At 34.5% G+C, this 20,765-nt stretch overlaps 1 protein-coding gene across 4 annotated transcripts in view; it reads right to left on the reverse strand.

Annotated features, from left to right (window-relative positions):
- ABLIM2 (actin binding LIM protein family member 2) overlaps positions 1 to 20,765 on the reverse strand; it is a 470,688-nt gene that overhangs the window by 96,177 nt on the left and 353,746 nt on the right. For 3 of the 4 annotated variants that reach the window (XM_053704171.1, XM_053704169.1, XM_053704168.1), the window contains one exon: positions 13,030 to 13,128. The exons of the other annotated variant lie outside the window; for it this stretch is intronic. In XM_053704171.1, the coding sequence (XP_053560146.1) occupies positions 13,030 to 13,128 (99 nt within the window). The remainder of the gene's footprint in view (positions 1 to 13,029; positions 13,129 to 20,765) is intronic. 4 annotated transcript variants of the gene reach the window in all.

Below are 20,765 nucleotides of genomic sequence, written 5' to 3' on the forward strand. Positions count from 1 at the left end.
AGGCAATCCAAATATAATAAAAATACTTTTTTCAACAGCAGCATGCCCTTCAATCTACCTACACTTTCACAGGTGTGCTGCTTGAGATTTTTATTGAATCAGTGAATATTTAGAGCCACTGACAAGAGACATCTTACTATAATAATTGTCAGGTATCAGATATACACCAATTCCAGCGTAATTATTACTCAATTGGAAATCCAATAGGTATTTTCACTACAAATAATAAATAATATCATTATTTTCCAGTTAAAGGCAGATATTAATATTACGCTCCTCAGATACCCGAAGTGACCTTAATTCAAGCACAATTACCATAATTGCGGAACCTCACCAACATTATAAACACTGTCTCTGATGACAATCCTCTAAATATGATATTTAATAAAAATCTTTTCTATTAAAAACAAAGATCGTAGTGAATTGTATTGCACAGTGGACGGTATGAGCCACTGACAAAAGACATTTTGTGACAACCATTGTTATATAATTTGTGGTTATTTTATCCACATTTATTCCTATATATTCGCTTCCCAGTTATAGTGAAAATATATCGATAGTAAAATCACCATTATAGCTAACAGTAATAAAGAGAATGATAAACATCAGTTCTTTTTCACTACTTTCATGATAGACGTTGAATTCTAAAGCACATATCCCTGTGTATATTTATAACAAGCATAAATCCAGTTAGGATTTCAATGACCCAATATAATAGATCTGATACAATAGTAAGCACAACATAGATATTTGAGCACTACTGACATTTGTGTGAATAAGTTACAGATATAACTACAGTAAAATTCTGACACTGTTGTGATACTAATTCAGATCTAATTATAGAAAAATCACTCTCTCAGGAGACTCTAAAACTCCATTTCTACATTTATCACGTATCTGGTGACTAGATCACTACACTTCAAATTTAACCTTGTGTTTCCCTATTTATGGGGGAAAAGGGGTACACTATTATAAACCAGTACTGCCAAGGAGTGGTCAGATACTACGTTCTACTGGTCTAAATTATTTTGTGTTTTTTAAACTCTATGTTGCTGTGTTCTGTTTTTTAACAAAATCAATAAAGGTTAAATTTTAACTACGATCACCTAACCTCATCTCCCAAATTGATGTTGAAATTATAATTACCTATAAGGAGAGTGAAGTGCTAAATAGATGCATACTTTTTTCAACTTCTATGTTGATTTTGTCTCTAATGCCAGACTTGGGTCACCCTGACTCTACCCACTAGCTTCCTAGTCAAAACGTTTTAAAGGACTTATTGGCTTGTCTGTTTACCACAACAAATTATTGTGCTAACAAAATTACAGTCTTTTAATGGTTTTAAATATTTTGTGTTGTAAACAGATATTTCGCCCCTATTGTACACATTTCTAAAATGTTACAAATATATCAATTTAATGTCTCTTATAACAAGACAACCCCAGCAGAACAATATATTATTTATGGAGTATTTTATGAGATTTTTTATGGGAGGTTTATTTCTCATGCCTATAGACAATGTTTAATAAGCACTGAGTGCACAGAAAATGAAGAATATGTTGGATGAATAACAATGTTAGCAAAAGGTATCCAGATTAAAAAAGAAAGTATACTTGAGCTACTGAAATAAAATGCATTTTGGCCTACATCTATATAACAAATCACACACTAATAATGCCAAGCCAATTTTAGGACAATATAAGATAAACAACACAAAACACAGATTAATAAAAAAAAAAATAAAAAAAAAAATAGAGTAGTTTATAAACAGATACACAATTGCAACCAATGAGTTAGATTCCAATCTTGTCACTAATCATGGATTTATTTCCTAAACATAAACAATCATGAAAATCTTTTAGTAAATATTTCACTAGTATGAACAAAGATAGTAAGGAATTAGGAATTACTGTGTAACGTTTTTTTATGCAAGGTACACAGAAGCAATGAACCAATCATAAAGTGACACATCATTACAACTTTGATACATTGTTTAGCTGATTTTAATAATTATTTATTTATAGTATATACTGTTATTTTTAAACCATACATTGTCCAAAAGGCCACTTGATGCAATAAAAAAAATAACTCATTAAAGTTCCAAACAAATAAAAAATAAACCGTCACAGTTACTGTTTTTTGTTTTTAAATCTTTTTAAGAAAATACATTTTTGAAATTGTTTGTTTAAATGCAGGAAGATCAAATATTCTATAAGCGATCTAAAACTATATGGAAATGGATTGGATGAGTAAAAATGTGATGGATTTGATAAATTAAAAATGAAAGGGCAGAAATATTTATTGGGCTTGGTATAATTAAGCTTAAGAGGCATATATGTGCAGTCACCAATCAGCAGCTAGCTCCCAGTAATGCATTGCTGCTCCTGGACTTACATAGGTATGCTTTTCAACAAAGGATACCAAGAGCTTAAAATAAATTAGATAATAGAAGTAAACTGGAACGTTGTTTAAAATTGCATGCTATATCCATATCATAAAAGTGTATTAATGACTTTACTGCCCCTTTAGGGACAATTTAATTCAGTCCAAATCCATCCAAAAAGAAAAAAATGGCACTAACATACTAATTGTGATGGCTTAGTATTTGAAAAATGACTTATGGAATCCTGTTAACCTTTGTGAAATTAGTATTTAACCTGTTGTACAATGACCCTTTTCTTACCTGACATTATTCCAATACATATGATATCAATACATCCATTTTAAAATATAAAGACCTACGTTACAAGTGGAGCTCTATTGATGTCCCTATGCTAAGAATAACTCGCAATCTGTTAATACAATTTAATGGTAAAAAAAGTTTTACCAGAGAATGTTACTTTAAATGGATAGTGCAGGGTGTGCTATCTTCACTTCTATTATAAGTAGCGAGTTGTGTGTTTTGCACGGGCACAACACATAAATAGTGCTGAAAAATGTAGCATGTCTTGAGGCCTAAAGTAAAGTGTTAGGGCTAGTAAAAGTATAACAGGATGTATGTATAAAATGTTAAAGCATTTCACAAACACACACACACAAATATATATATCCGATGGGGAGCTTGGCACACATTTCCAAAGATAATCGTTGCCAGGGTGCACTTCAAATATCTTAATATCCTGCACAAAATGGTACATTAATTACCATTGTTTTCATACCAAAGCAGAACACATTAACAAATGTTGGAAAAAAATACCAATGTCTGAAGAAAAACAATATGTAACACTTTCCTTCCTGTGAGTATGGAAGCACAATAATGTGGTAGAACATTTTGAACATATGCAAGGAAGACCAAGTGGCTGTTTTGCATAATTATTCAATAGAATCTTAATTATACCAATTCCGTGAGTTACTGTGCTCTAAGGGAGTGATCACTGAACTTAAAAGCAAAAGCTTAAAGGCAAAGGTCTTATGTTTGAGTTTATATGCTCAGAACAAATAAGTAAATCCAAACAGCAATAATTGCTTTTGAAGTTTTGGTTTCTTGCTGGGTAAAACTAACATGAAACCTGATAGCCCTTGTTCATATATTTAAAAACATCAAATTTGAGTATCAGAAATTAGATTTTTGGGGCAAAAACATAAACTTACACCTAGGGGCCTATTTAACAAAGGTCTGTCAGACCTGATCCGACAGTGCGGATCAGGTCCGACAGACCTCGCTGAATGCGGAGAGCAATACGCTCTCCGTATTCAGCATTGCACCAGCAGCTCTTGTGAGCTTCTGATGCAACGCCACATGCTGCAGATTTGCGGCAATCGGCCACCAGCAGGGGGGTGTCAAACAACCCGATCGTACTCGACCGGGTTGAATTACGCGATGTCTGTCCGCCTGCTCAGAGCAGGCAGACAGGTTATGGAGCAGCAGTTTTTTTTATATATCTACTATAGGCCTTATTCTTTTTATACTTAGCACAAAATAAACCTTTTTCTCCAGGACTTTGTTTTTAATATAATGGATTGCAGGGTCCAAGTCAAATGAAATCCTTACATTTAAAAGGGACAGTCATTAGTTTATGTCACCATTAGCAGACTAGATATTAATCAACAAGGTTGTTCATGTTTAAGTGAAAACAAAACAAAGCTAAGTTACACATGTTCAAGGGAAACATCATAGATGTACAGATTAGCCTGTCCAATCTAAGCATATTGTATCTGGTTCACAGTCAACAGGTCTAATGACAAATATTAATGGTATGTGCCAAACAGATGGTCAAAAATCAAATTCAGAAACAATTTTTTTTTTCTTTCTGTAAGCTACATCTGCTTTTTGATTTATATTGCAAGTTTTCAATAGTGTTATATATTAGCAAGAACACTAGATGGCAGCACTATTTCCTATTATGTAGTTCTCAGAGAGGTGCACGCTACTTATCTATCTATCTATCTATCTATCTATCTATCTATCTATCTATCTATCTTTTCTACAAAAAATAACATGAGAAAAATGCAAATGTGATAGAAGTAAATAGGAAACATTTTTAAAATTAAATTCTCTATATGAATTGTAAAAGAAAAAAAAATAGGTTTCATCTCCCTTTAACGTGATTTAAAATTGGCATTAATATTGACTTATCTCTATTTAATTTGCTGTCTATATTTGCAATTACTTTTCCAGTTCAGTATACCCTTGAATCTATCTAATGCATAGTTTAATTAAACAACTACTAAAAATCAGGATTTGTAACTTTATATTTATAACAAATGTTAAGTCAGCCATACTTAATGTACTGTATAACTGTATAATAAAATATTAAAAATGATATTACACTTTGTTCAGCAATGTAATTTATGTTTACATTTTGTTCTCAATAATAACCAGTCATTCACATTTCGGTGTGTTATATTAAGTAGTAAACAGCGTTAATTATACAACTATGGGTATAAGTACTGAACGTGCTGCACAGCAAGTATCATTAAGGCAGCTTTTTATGTTCTGTATCATGTACTTAAACTGCACACACTGCATCCTGGGATACTTACAGAACAATGTGTGCCTATTACTGCCTACTGATACTAAATGGGTAGTAAAAATAGTGTGCCATTTTTATCTTTATAAAGCACTTCTAAAGCAAGAGTGGGCACGCTCAGCTTGGATAAGAAACAGCTTACTAATTTGACTAGTGAGATGGTTCTTGAAAAGAACTAAAAAAGGGACAATTGTAAGATACAATATAGGTTAAGTTGTTTTTAAAGAGCATTTAAACAGGCTAAATTATTTAATAACCATTTTTCCATTTTAAATAACATACTTATTAGTATAGGGGGCATATCTAGTTATATACCAGCACAAAGGTTAAACACTTTGGCTCCCAGTGAAAGGAGCACACTGACATAGATATACTAAGATAGAAAAGGCTGACAGCACTGAATGATGGAAGCTTTCACTACACAACATATGCTGCATACTCTGGGTGAGTGTTAGCTCTTAACCTAGAGACACTGGTGACAATTTATCAAGGGTCGAATGGCCCCTGATGCCCTTGTTTCCGTGAGAGCCTTCAGGCTCGCCGGAACAGCAGTTATGAAGCAGCGCTCTTAAGACTGCTGCTCTTTAACTGGTCTGTGACCTCTGAGGCTGCGGACATCAATCCTCCCGATTGAGTTGATTGACACCCCCTGCTAGTGGCCAATCTGCAGGGGGCGGCATTGCACAAGCAGTTAACCAGAACTGCTTGTGCAATGTTAAATGCCAACATCGATGTCGGACAGACATTTGATAAATCGGCCCCACTGTGTGAACACATATGTATATAGCACAAGAATATTTTGATTATCAGCATGGCATAGTATGAGTAAATACTCTTGTAAGCAGACTTGAATTTAAAGGGATATGAAACCCAAATTGTTTTTCATGATTCAGATAGAGCAACTTTATAATTTACTCCTATTATCAATTTTTTTCCATTCTCTTGGTATCTTTATTTGAAAGGCAGGAATGTAAGCTTAGGAGCCAACCCATTTTTTATTTAGCTCCTGGGTAGTGCTTGCTGAATGATGGCTAAATATTGATAATAGGAGTAAATTAGAAAGTTGCTTAAAATTGCATGCTCTATCTGAATCAAGAAAGAAAAAAAATTGGGTTTCATATCCCTTTAAGTGCTACCAGAAGTGCATGTGTGAAAAAAAACTGTGCTGCTATTCATGCTGTTCTGCAAAGTAACAACCTGGTGCTTTAACTAGCTTGATAATGTTTTTAGCTCATTATTTCTTTACATAGTCACTAAAGCTTTTTATTGTAAATATTTGCTGTGGCTATAAAAAGGATGGCATATTGTGGATATGTAAATTTAAAGGAACATTAAACACTTGGAGATGGTAATATAAAATGATAAATCTTATATATAAAACAAACTTTTCAATATACTTTCATTATTTATTTTGTCCCCTTTTCCTGTAATTCCATTCTGAAACTGTGAGCTTTTCAGTTCCTGTTAGAAATGGAAGTGCAGGAAACTATTATATTCCACACAGCCATTGGCTGCACACTCTAGTGACCTATTTATAACTGTCCCTTATTGGCCACAGCAGAGAAGGTAACCTAATTTACAACATGGCAGCTCCCATTGTTTATAGACACTAGAATTTTACACTTATTTTGTCAATATTTAAACAGCTAATGAAACTTTAAAAAAATACATCTACTTGTTATTCTCAGACTAATATTTTCTTTGAATGCATCATTCTATCTAGCATTTAGAAATGTTTAATGTCCCTTTAAAAAAAGAATGCTGAAATCCCTTTCTTTTTCAGGTTAAGTAATTGTTCAAACCTCATCTTTCTTTCTATATTATTTCATTTGATTATTAGGTTTAAGGATCTGCACCAATTTATTGCATATATATATATATATATATGAATAACTAAGAGCTTCTTAAATGCAATTTTCCTCTCTCTCCATTTTTTAAGATATTTCACTACACAAGATGTTTTCAATTTTATAAGCCACATAGTCACCAACTTTAAGATAATGCCAGTGAGCTAACTTAAAGGAGGTGAAATACTGGCCTTTAACCCTGGGATGGCAGGCAATATGGTTGCTGTTGTTATGACAGCTGTATGATATACAGCGTGGTGCCAATATTACAGTCAGATATCAGAACAGCCACTGCATTCTCCCCAATTCCAATTCAAAATAGAATTAATAGATCACCAAGGTTTAGTGAATAGGCTGCCTATAATAGCAGTGGAAAGGAACTCAGGTGATATAGCAGAGATGCATCCCACTGAAAGAAACAGCCTCATCTGAACAAATGATTGGATTTTAAATAACTTGACACAATAAAATAATAAATATTAAAAGTGTATCTATGTCAGTATTTAAATAAGAAGACTATAGGCAAACTAGATTAGATTTATGTTTCTTATGAACCATCAAGGGCCCGATCCGATATGCAGCGTCGCCCGCAAAAGCTGGTTTGGTATCACATATACGGCATAACCTAGAAGTTACGCTCGTATATTTCTGCCTTCGGCCGTAGTTTTTTGGGCCATAGACAGGTTTACCAAACCAGCGCAGTTTGGTATCCAATATACAGCGTACGGACTTACGTGGCGAAAATGGAGAAATTCTACTCCATTTTCACCTCGCCACAAATTGCAGGCGTAGTAAGCCTTACGCTGTCTATTGGAGCCCCGTAACTCCCTAAACTAGCTGCTAAATAAAACCTAACACCTAACGCATGCGCAATGTCTATCTACCTGTCAACCGTGATCCCCCGCCGCAATCCCTAATAAAGTATTTAACCCCTAAACCGCCGATCCCGGACCCCGCCACCACCTACATTAAATGTATAACCCCCTAATGTGAGCCCCTACACCGCCGCCATCTACATTACCTACCCCCTAATGTGAGCTCCTACCCCGCCGCCAGCTATATTAAAATTATTAACCCCTAATCTAATCCCACTATACCGCCTCCACCTATATTAAATACATTAACCCCTAATCTAATCCCTAATCTAATCCCCCTATACCGCCGCCAGCTATATTAAATTATTTAACCCCTAATCTAATCCCCCTATACCGCCGCCACCTATATTAAATTATTAACCCCTAATCTAATCCCCCTATACCGCCGCCACCTATATTAAATTATTTAACCCCTAAAATACTAAACTATCCCTACCACTAAACCTAAGTCTAACCCTACAAATAGCCCTGAAAAGGGCTTTTTGCGTGGCATTACCCCAAAGTAAACAGCTCTATTGCCAGCCGTTAAAAGGGCTTTTTGCGGGCCATTGCCCTAAAGTAATCAGCTCTTTTACCAGCCCTTAAAAGGGCTTTGTCACAAAGTAATCAGCTCTTTTGCCTATAATCTAAATCCCCCTACACCGCCGCAACCTATAATAAATGTATTACCCCCTAATCTAATCCCCCTACACCGCCGCCACCTATATTAAATACATTACCCCCTGATCTAATCCCACTATACCGCCGCTACCTATATTAACTATATTAACCCTAATTATATTAGAATTAATATAGTTAAAGGGACAGTAAACCTTAAAAATAATGTTATATAATTCTGCACATAGTGCAGAATTATATAACATTATTTAGGTGCTATAGCTATAAATGCCATTTTTACCTTTTAATTTGTTAAAAATATGGCGCTTTTACAGACCCGCTCTCTGCCCTCTGCTGAGCGGGTCTGTTATATTTAGTCAGCGCATCGGGCCAGCTGTATAGTCACAGCCCGGCCCGACCGCGCCATAAGACTAAGTGCAGCTCGCTCCTGTCACAGGAGCGAGCTGTACTTAGTGCTATGGCACGGTCGGGCCGGGCTGTGACTATACAGCTGGCCCGATGCGCTGACTAAATATAACAGACCCGCTCAGCAGAGAGCAGAGAGCGGGTCTGTAAAAGCGCCATATTTTTAACAAATTAAAAGGTAAAAAACGCATTTATAGCTATAGCACCTAAATAATGTTATATAATTCTGCACTATGTGCAGAATTATATAACATTATTTTTAAGGTTTACTGTCCCTTTAATATAGTTATTATATTATATATATTAACTATATTAACCCTACTTATATTAGGGTTAATATAGTTAATATAGTTATTATATTATATATATATTAAGTATAATAACCCTAACTTTAACACCCCTAACTAAATTCTTATTAAAATAAATCTAATTAATATTAATATTATTAATTAAACTATTCCTATTTAAATCTAAATACTTACCTATAAAATAAACCCTAAGATAGCTACAATATAATTTATAATTACATTGTAGCTATTTTAGGGTTTATATTTATTTCACAGGTAACTTGGTATTTATTTTAACTAGGTACAATAGCTATTAAATTATTAATAACTATTTAATAGCTACCTTGTTAAAATAATTACCAATTTACCTGTAAAATAAATCCTAACCAAAGTTACAAATACACCTACACTATCAATAAATTAAATAAACTACAAATCTCTAAACTAAAATACAATTAAATAAACTAAACTAAATTACAAAAACAAACACTAAATTCCAAAAAATTAAAAAATATTACAAGAATTTTAAGCTAATTACACCTATTCTAAGCCCCCTAATAAAATAATAAAGCCCCCCAAAATAAAAAATGTCCCTACCCTATTCTAAATGAAAAATTAACCAGCTCTTTTACCAGCCCTTAAAGGGCTTTTTTCGGGGAATGCTCCAAAGTAAACAGCTCTTTTGCCTGCAAAAAAAACACAATACCACCCCCCAACATTATAACCCACCACCCACATACCCCTACTCTAAACCCACCCAAACCCCCTTTAAAAAAACCAAACACTAAGCCCCAGAAGATCTCCCTACCTTGAGTTGTCTTCACCCAGCCGGGCCGAACTCTTCATCCAATCCGGGCGATGTCTTCATCCAAGCGGCAAAGAAGAAGTCTTCTATCCGGCGATGTCTTCATCATAGCGGCAAAGAAGAAGTCTTCCATCCCGGCGATGTCTTCATCCAAGCGGCAAAGAAGAGGTCCTCCATCGGGGCAAAGTTTTCCTCCAAGCGGCATCTTCAATCTTCTTTCTTCAGCCCTCCGACGTGGACACGGATGCCATCTTGGATGACGTCATTTAAAGGAAACTTCTTTCGTCGTTCAGTCGTCGGGCCTGCTGGATGTTCCGCGTCGGAGGGCTGAAGAAAGAAGATTGAAGATGCCGCTTGGAGGAAAACTTCGCCCCGATGGAGGACCTCTTCTTTGCCGCTTGGATGAAGACATCACCGGGATTTGTAACTTAGGTTAGGATTTATTTTACAGGTAAATTGGTAATTATTTTAACAAGGTAGCTATGAAATAGTTATTAACTATTTAATAGCTATTGTACCCAGTTAAAATAAATACCAAGTTACCTGTAAAATAAATATAAACACTAAAATAGCTACAATGTAATTATTAATTATATTGTAGCTATCTTAGGGTTTATTTTATAGGTACGTATTTAGATTTAAATAGGAATAGTTTAATTAATAATATTAATTAGATTTATTTTAATAAGAATTTAGTTGGGGTGTTAGAGTTAGATAGGGTTATTATACTTAATATATATATAATATAATAACTATATTAACTATATTAACCCTAATATAATTAGGGTTAATATAGTTAATATATATAATATAATAACTATATTAACTATATTAACCCTAATATAATTAGGGTTAATATAGTTAATATAGGTGGCGGCGGTATAGTGGGATTAGATTGGGGGGTAATGTATTTAATATAGGTGGCGGCGGTGTAGGGGGATTAGATTAGGGGGTAATACATTTATTATAGGTGGCGGCGGTGTAGGGGGATTTAGATTAGATGCAAAAGAGCTGATTACTTTGTGACAAAGCCCCGCCAAAAGCCCTTTTAAGGGCTGGTAAAAGAGCTGATTACTTTAGGGCAATGGCCAGCAAAAAGCCCTTCTCAGGGCTATTTGTAGGGTTAGACTTAGGTTTAGTGGTAGGAATAGTTTAGTATTTTAGGGGTTAATTAATTTAATATAGGTGGCAGCGGTATAGGGGGATTAGATTAGGGGTTAATAAATGTAATATAGGTGGCGGCGGTGTAGGGGGATTTAGATTAGGGGTTAATTAATTTAATATAGCTGGCGGCGGGGTAGGGGGATTTAAATTAGGGGTTAATAATTTTAATATAGCTGGCGGGGAGTAGAGGGATTAGATTAGGGGTTAATAATTTCAATATAGCTGGCGGTGGGGTAGGAGCTCACATTAGGGGGTAGTTAATGTAGATGGCGGTGGTTTAAGGGGCTCACATTAGGGGGTAGTTAATGTAGGTGGCGGTGGGGTCCGGGAGCGGCGGTTTAGGGGTTAATAACTTTATTAGGTGCGGCGGGGTCCGGGAGCGGCGGTTTAGGGGTTAATACATTTTTTATTATTAGGAGAGTGAGGGGGGATAGCGGACGGAGGGGTATACGTGTCGGGCTATGTTTGGGAGGCGTGTTAGACAGTAAGGGAGATTTTATAACTTAGTCAGGTTTTGTAGGCGCCGGCAGTTTCTAAAGTGCTGTAAGTCACTGGCGACTCCAGAAATTTGTACTTACGCAGATTTCTGGACATCGCTGGTTTGTCAGACTTACGGTACTTTAGCATCTGACGGCGCCGTATATGTGATAGCTCAAGTTGCGAGCTGAAACTACGGGCAGCGGGGGTTCCCTCGATTGCGCCGCAATCTACGCTCTATATCGGATCGCGCCCCAAGTCTATTTTTATTTGCTTCTAATATTTACATTTCAATGCATGGTTTTATATCTCCTTCTAGCTGTGCACACTGTAAAGAGATATAAAATTTCAGTCTGCCATAGTCATTTCTAACAATGAACTGACAAGGTTGGTTCATCTTAAGCTGAATGAATAAAAAAATATATATTTAGCCTTGCAAAGTGACATTATTAAATGTAAGTTCAAAAGGCCTTTGTCATTCTCTTAGGAGATCATTAGGTTAAAGGGATACTAAACCCAAATTGTTGCTTTCATGATTCAGACAGAAATTGTAATTTTAAGAAACTTTCTAATTTACTACTATTATTATTTTTTTTTCTTCAATCTCTTGCTATCTTTATTTAAAAAGCAGGAAATTAAAGCTTAGGGGGCATTTTTGGTTCAAAACCTGGGTTGTGCTTTCTTATTGGTGGATAAATGTAGCCATCAATATGCAAGTGCTATGCAGGGCGCTGTACCTAAGCTTTACATTCCTGCTTTTTATATAAAGACAGCAAGAGAATGAAGAAAAATTGATAATAGGAGTAAATTAGAAAATTGCTTAAAATCGCATGCTCTATAAGAATCATGAAAGAAGAACATTGGTTTTAGTATCCTTTTAATTTGACGAGATGCAATTTATTTCTTTGCAATACAAAATAAAGAGAAAAGATACTATAGATTCTATAAAACAGTGTGTGTGTGGGGGAGGGGGTTAGTGGAGGAATAAAATCACATCTGTGGATAAATAAAGGCTTTTGAGAAAACAACAGTGATTAAGCCTAGTAAGTGTAATTGATGGAAAGGACTGGAGATGAGAATGGATGGTAAAATATCTAAAAACACTTGATTACCCTTTAACAAATAAATACAAGACCAGCTGTTCTAAGAGTATACACAACTGCCTTAGTACCCTCTAGAAGTACATGTATATGCTATTTTATTGTAACAAATTGAACTGAATGTTGAATTATTTGAATTGTTAGCTATGTTTTCTACTACAATAAAAAAATAAAAAAAAAATACAAGACCACATGGAGAAATAGCAAACAGTTTTGGAGTCCAATAATGAGGGGAAAATATGAAGTGTTTTTCCTGACTTAACAAAAAATGTATTTAAAGAAAACCATATATGACAGTAATACATGCACAGTGTTATTGCACATCACCAGTTAGTTCCCATATATTAAATAGTTACTTCAAGATATATATATATTGTACATATGCCTCAGTTTGGTACCATGCTTTCACAAGAGACTCAATCCACACAATGAAATGTGTACAACAGGAATCACAAAGCACAAACGGCATTCCTGTCCTTACCTTTGAAGAAAGGGATGTAATGATGGCTGAATGCAGATGTAGGGCTTGTGTTTTGGGACAGGAAGATGCAGCTATTGGTACCATAAGGCTGAGTACCAGCTGATAAGGCAACAGAGAGTAAATGAAAATAACGGTTTAGTTCCTTGGCTGGAACACATGCACCACTATATAAAGCATTAGAAACAATATGATATGCAAATGTTGATAGCTTTTTCAGATTTGTAAGATTCCATGCAGCACTTGCAAATTCTTCAAAAGCAATGACCTTGACTTGGATGGGGAAGTAAAAAAATAATTTTACATTGCCATAAGTTAGGTGCAGGATAAGGTATACAAAACTACTCCACAATAAATTATTTTATTTAAAGGGATGCAGAAAAGTTAATTTATATCCCAGTGTACTTCACCAACTGTCAGGATTTAATAACTTAACAGTTCATGGTAAATTTAATTAGTCAAGTGATTAATTAAATTAATTAATTCAATACATTAATAAATAAATACATTCATAAATTAATTAATTAAAAGAACATGAAAGTCAAAATTAAAGTTTCTTGATTCAGAAAGCTTAAACATTTAAAAAATATATATGTTTATTTCTCTTGTTAAATATAACTCTCTCTCTTGCTATCCTTTGTTGAGTTGTAGCTCTTTTTCATGAGAGGTCTGCTCAGGAGTGTCTTGAGCACTATATAACATTGTTATAATTATTGTTGCAAACATAACTGCCACATAGTGATCAAGAAACAATCATGTTCTTGAGCACACCTCAGTACATTATCATGGAGTGAAGTTTCAACAAAGGATACCCAAAAAAACAAGGTAAGATTAATAGAGAAGTACATTGCAACATTTTAAAAATTGAACCAATCTGCATGATGAAAGTTAAAATTTTGAATTCTATGTGATTATTGCATACATTTAACTAAGACATAGTCAGAGGTAGGTAGGAACAGCATGGATAGTTCCATAGACTGCATAAAAAAAGTGTGCAAATTAGTTATGGGTTTTCATTTTGGAAGTAGCTTTACTGTATGAAATATTCATTCAAGTTTTTTTAATTGTTAAGATTTTAAAACATTTTAAAGGGACATGAAACCCCAAATTTTTCTTTCATGATCAGATTGAGATAGAGCATATCATTTTAAACAATTTTCCAATGTATTTCTTGTATCTAATTTGCTTCATTTTCTTGGTATCCTTTGTTGAAAGAACAACAATGCACTACTGGGAGCTAGCGGAACACACCGGGTGAGCCAATAACAAGATGCATATATGCGTAGCCAGCAAGCAGCAGCTAGCTCCCAGTAATGCATTGCTGCTCCTGAGCTTTTCAACAAAGGATACCAAAGAAACAAAGCAAATTAGATACTAGAAGTAAAAAGTTGTAGAAAGTTGTTTACAATTGCATCCTCTATCTGAATCATGAACGTTTAATTTTGACTTCACCGTCCCTTTAATGTCTGTTATGGCTGAATTATAAACTTGTTGAGTTTTATACATTTTTTTGGGCTGCTGTCAGAGTATTTTTTTATATTTAGTAAACATCTGCCACCCATATAACACATTCTATTCCTGGAAACACAGCTCAGTCACTTGAATGGGCAGTAAGAGATTTACTTGTGCTAGAAGGGATTTTACAGCGAAAAGAACATATGCTCTCTAAATGGTTTTCTAATTAAAGACAATTATCCCAATCCTTCAGAAGTGTTATGCAAAATCCTTGTATGTAAGCTCAAGTGAATTGCTATGCTTCTTTATCAGAAACACCCATTAGATGAGTCATCATCTGCATTAGACTGATTTAATTGTATACATAACAGAGAAATGTTTTAAGTGATATGAAAGAACCCTACCAGTGACCAGTCAAACGTTTGGACACACCTGACAGAATATATGTTCCTCATCTTAAACCTTTTGGTCAAATAATTTATGCTGAAATGCTTTAAAAACATAAATTGTGATATTTTCTTCCCCATTTAGAACTTTAGTGAAATTAAAGGGACATAATAGCCAAATGTTGAAACACTTGAAAGTGATGCAGCATAGCTGTGAAAAGCTGATTAGAAAATATCACCTGAACATCTCTATGTAAAAAAAGAAAGATAGTTTACATCAAAATGCCCTAAATATTCACACCCCATTGTAAAGGACTTTAAGTAGAAAATCAGTATGCTTGTCCCGGGACTTGCAAGGGAGCATGCCTCATGCACACTCATGTTATTTCCCTCTTCAGTTTAAGGAAGTTTACTATGAAATCTCATGAGTTCACAGTTAAACAGTTCATGATCTCAGCACTGCTGATGCTGATTGGCTGCTGTTCATTTCTTCCTTTTTTTTTCTTTTACCTGCAGCTGGGCAGTAACTGAAAGATATTTTTTTACACAGCACTTACTCTGGTGAGCTGTGGAAATTGTGAGGTAAAATATCTTCATTTTTTACATAGAGATGTTTAGGTGATATTTTCCTGTCAGCTTTTTACAGTTATGCTGTATCACTTTCAAGTGATTATCATTTAAGTATTATGTCCCTTTAAGAGTAGGGGATCATTGAAATACAATGATTAAGCCATCATTAAGCACACACTTTTTTTCTCTCATTAACTTCTCCCAATCAGCTGTGTTGTGACAAGCTAGGGTGGGTATTAACCAGCCTTTTTTGGTAGAAGGATTTTTTTCTGATTGAAGTAGTCCATAATATGGCAACTTATGAAAAAGTAATGACAATCTTTACTTTAAGAAATGTAGGTCAGTCAATTCTGAAAATGTTTAATTTTCAACATAGTATGTTTCTTCAAGTGCACTGTCAAAAAACATTAAGTGCTATGCTGAGGCAGGTTCTCATGTGGATCACCACAAGAAAGGCAGATCAACAGTTACACAGGATAAGTCTATTTGAGTCACCAAACTCAGAACTTTGTATTAGAGACCAAATTCTTTACTGAGTTCATGCAGCAGACAAATTTCAACATAAGCCGTTCAAGTAAAACTGTACGAATCAGGTCTTCATGGTAGAATTGCTTCAAACAAACCACTACAGAAGGTGACAACTTAAAAAGAAGAGATTTTGCTTGGACCAAGCAACACGTGCGAAGGAAGTCCAAATTTGAGATTTTTTTATTCCAACCACTGGTTCTGTATCTTTCTGAGATGCAAAATAGACATGTACTTCCCCCATGAAACATCGGGGAGGAAGCGTGATAGTGTGTATGTGCTTTGACTGCGACACTTAGAGATTTAGTTAGAACGGAAAGCACAAATTAACCAGCATGATTACCACCGCATGCCATCTCATCTAACTTGTGATTTGTAGGGCTGCCATTTGTTTTTCAATAGAGCATTGACCCAAAACTCACCTCCAGACTGTAGAAGAGATAAATGATAAAAAAGGAAAGTGATGGGGTGTTGCATCAGGTGATCTGGATCCAATAGATATGGTTTGGAATAGAGTTATACTGGACAGAAATGGAAAAGCAGCCAGTTGGAAAAAACATCCTAAGTTAGAATCTAGAATATAAAATAGTTTTGATTCTTTAACATTATTTTTGGTCACTGCATAACTCCATCTGTGTTATCATTTGGGGACTTTAGTATTTTTCTAAAATGTGTAAAATAGGAATAGCTAAAATAATAAAAACAGCACTTTTTTTATTGGTGGATGAATTTATCCAAAAATCAGCAAAGACAACCCAGGTTGTTCACCAAAAATGGGCCGGCATCTAAACTTACATTCTAGCATTTTAAATAAAGATACCAAGAGACTGAGGAAAATTTGATAATAGGAGTAAATTAGAAAGTTTCTTAAAATTTCATGCTCTATCTGAATCACGAAAGATTTTTTTTGGGTTCAGTGTCCCTTTACACACGAAAAGGCCTTTTTGGGAACTTTTATGTTAAAAACGTGTTTGCCATTGTTAAAAAAAAATAAAAATACCTTTCCCGCTTATACAATAATAACAGAAAATAATTTTCTCATAAAAGAAAATGACAAGGGTTTGCAGAACTCACCCACTGTAGATACTTTTATTTAAAAAAAAAATGTACAGACTGTGATTTCCAAATTTAACTCTCCCTGTACAGAATAGGGTTTATCTTTACTGCATTTGTATAAGAAGAAGACTGAATGGCAAATATTTAATTCCCGATCACAGGAGTTAAGAAAGATTTTAATAACGAGTTTGCAAGTTTGCAGTCTGATTTTTGGTTTCTTGCGGTTTCTATAGCTGTACAGGATATCACGTATATAGTTATGCACTGATTGCGTTCTCTAACAAATGAGTGTGCAATTTGTGGTTAGGGCATCCCGTTAAATACAAAGTTTTTGAACAACAAACTGTGGATTGGAATGGGGGTTAATAAGCCTTATTTCAATTTCTTTCCAGTAGTTAATATCTTCTATATCTATATTTCAGGGTTTTACATTTTAGTAATGGGCCAATACCAAAATTATATATATTTCTGAATTTGTAAAGATGATGTTTGTGATAGTTACACAAAGGAAGTGGAGAATGCAAACTTGTGCAAGAAGTCAGCTTACAAAACATAAATGCTAATGCTTATTTGTAAAACATTAATTAAAGTAAATGTGCTTTACTGCATAAATAATTTACTACGTCTGCAATAATTGGAAGCCCTATGATAATAAGAATTAGTGACTTTTGTTATGAGACAGACATGATTTTTTTTTTTGATTGACCCTTTTTTGTGCTTTAATGTTTGATCAAAATTGCTTCCAATTTAACTATTTGAATATTTTAGTACAATATATATGGACAAATATGAAATATGATGAAGTGCATGTGTGCATGCGTGAAACACGTCACATTGTTGTGGAAACCTGTACCTTGCAGTACACACCTCTGTTGTAAATATCAACTCGCAATGCATAATGAAGTGATCTTAATTCTTGTGTGTGCTTAGTTTCTTTTTGCTTTCTTTTATACAGGGCAAATGGTTTCACATATTGCTATATTGCTAACAGGTAGCTATCAATTAATTTAGGGTTAATTAGCTTCTTATGGTGTAAGCACTACAGAATTTATCAGTGCTTTACAAATAACATTAATATTAATTAAGGGACAAAAAAAGTCAAAACCAAACTTAAATGATTCAATAAGATGTAATTTGTTTTCTAATTTACTTTTTACATTTATTAAATATACTTTATTCTCTTGATATCATCACACTTGTCTTGACCACTAGATGGCAGTAATGTTTCTAGTGTTATATATTGTTGAAAACACTAGAGCCAAAAAGTATTTAAAAGTATATAACAATGTTAAAACATTGTTGCAGACAATGCTGCCCTGCAGTGCTTAATACAAATGCATGTTTTTTTAACAAGGGATAGAACAAGAACAATGTAAATTTAATGATAGAAGTAATTTAGAAAGCTTTAAAACTACTGTGAATCATGAACATTTAATTTTGACCTACATGTTCCTTTGTATTGAACTTCACTGTCAGCCATTGGCTTTTAGGATTGCAGGATATTTGAGGCTATAAGTATATATTAATAATACCCTACAATTCTGTCCTTTTTATAGGGCCTATGACTAGGTATATGTAGCCCTGTAACCTGTTACCTTATGTTTATAGAAATAGCCAGATGTACTTGTCTGGAAAAGAGGCCACTCAAAAACTCTTCTTGCTAATAAATTCTGCATGTGCACTACTGCCTGCTCATTAGCATATCCATACATCTGCATAACTGAGGCTATAATGTACCCATTGCAACATCTGGATAGTAAGTAAATTATATGCCAATGGTAATAAACTACAAAACTGTATCACTTGTTCAGGCATATACCAGGTAAGTGTGTGTACATGTAAAGAGTGTGGTTTTACAAGTAAATTGTCAGTTTATAAATAATAATAATCTGTGTGTGTTTCTTTAAGTGTATCAAATGATTATTTTAGGCACTTGACAGATACAACAAACAACATTGGATTGTGGCTATACTTTCTTGCCATAAGCCTCTATATATCTTAAGATTCTGTTAAATGCTATACATTCCTTGATGTTTCTGTTGTATGTTTTATGTTTTAGAGTCTAAAATAAATTCATTGAAGGTAAAAGAAGAAATTGGCAGCACAAGGTCAGAAGGCAACAAACAGCCAGAGCACTTATGGGTGTTGAGCAACATTTAAACCCAATGGGACACGGCAACAGCAAGACTTAGTAGCAGAGGACATGTGGAATTATACTCCAGAGATAAGACAAGAAGACAATCTATTATGTAGTTACAATTAGCCAGAGTTTAAGGTACAACTGCTTGTCCAAATTCGGCTAATTTTAAATAAATGCTAAAAGCTGTAAAATGAAATTCTCTAATACACAGGTGTAGGCAAATAATAGTACTAATGCATTAGAGCACTTTCTTATCGCACTAACGCTTGCCTATACTTGCATATATGTGTTTAACCTCCCAAACCTGCCAAACCTGAGCTAAACAAGGAGGGAGATGGGTGACTTTTCCATCTGTAGAAAAGTAACATTTATATTGGTTTAATAAAAACAAAATGTAAATGTTTAGTATTCGTTTGGTTTAAAAATAAACCAATTCCAAAAAGTACGGGCAACTAATACCCTACATAAGAAGTATTTTTAAAATTAATTACGAAAAATTTGTCCAAACAAATTTTTTTTTACCGTGCACACAGCTAATTCTTAAACAAATGTCAAGGGGAACATTTATTCTATACTTCAACTGTCAAAATTCCAATAGTTCCCTAGACTGCAGTTGAAACATTGACTTATATTATGGCTGGTAGAGAAAATAGTGGTCTACACACCATGTCTATTTGCATTTTTATAACAAATCTTTATTTAGGAGCCTAATTATTCATATGTACTCCATATATATATATTATACCACTATAGTACCACTATAATTAGAAGATGAAAGACTTTTTTTAAAGCAATTATGAATTTGCCAAAATATTAAGCAGACATTACAAGACAGATTTTGTAGGAATTACAAAAAATAAATGAATATGACAATACTGATAACATTATTGACTGTATTCCATAGAATACAGAAAGCAAGGAGTGTTTGATACAAAAATAATTTTAATTCAACAATAACCATATTTTAGGAAGTTTTAAAGTTGATCATATGATCGCTTATCAAACAATGGGATTGTATATGTTTGAGGTAGTCTGTTGGCCTAATTATGAAAAATATTGCTCTTATATCAAAGGAGCAATGGTAATGGAATTAATTTGAATCCCAGCACCCTAGAAAAACATGACAAAAAGCTGAATAATGACACATAAAAACAACTGTATACATTTATATTAATTAAACATTAATATCAATGCAATTAAAAGCAAACTTCATTGGTGTCAGTGGGGTTACTTACCTGAGGTCCGATCCATCTTCTCTTCGTCATGCTGCTGCTGAATAACTGCTACATGCGCACAGCGCACAAGCGCTCATGCGTAATGGCACTCTGACAGGCCCACCTGGTATTTCAGGTGTGTGGAGCGTGGGCATATTTAGCAATGTGGGAGCGGACATGATACAAAGTAGCGTATCATGTCCGCCGCACATAGATAAATGCCGACAGCATACTATGTCGGCATTTATCATTGCACCAGCAGTTCTTGTGAACTGCTGGTGCAATGCCGTACCCTGCAGATTTGCGGCCAATCAGCCGCTAGCAGGAGGTGTCAATCAACCCGATCGTATTCAAACGGGTTGATTTCTGTCCACCGCCTCAGAGCAGGCAGAC

The sequence above is a fragment of the Bombina bombina genome, chromosome 2 (assembly GCF_027579735.1).
Source record: "Bombina bombina isolate aBomBom1 chromosome 2, aBomBom1.pri, whole genome shotgun sequence".
Taxonomy (NCBI): domain Eukaryota; kingdom Metazoa; phylum Chordata; class Amphibia; order Anura; family Bombinatoridae; genus Bombina; species Bombina bombina.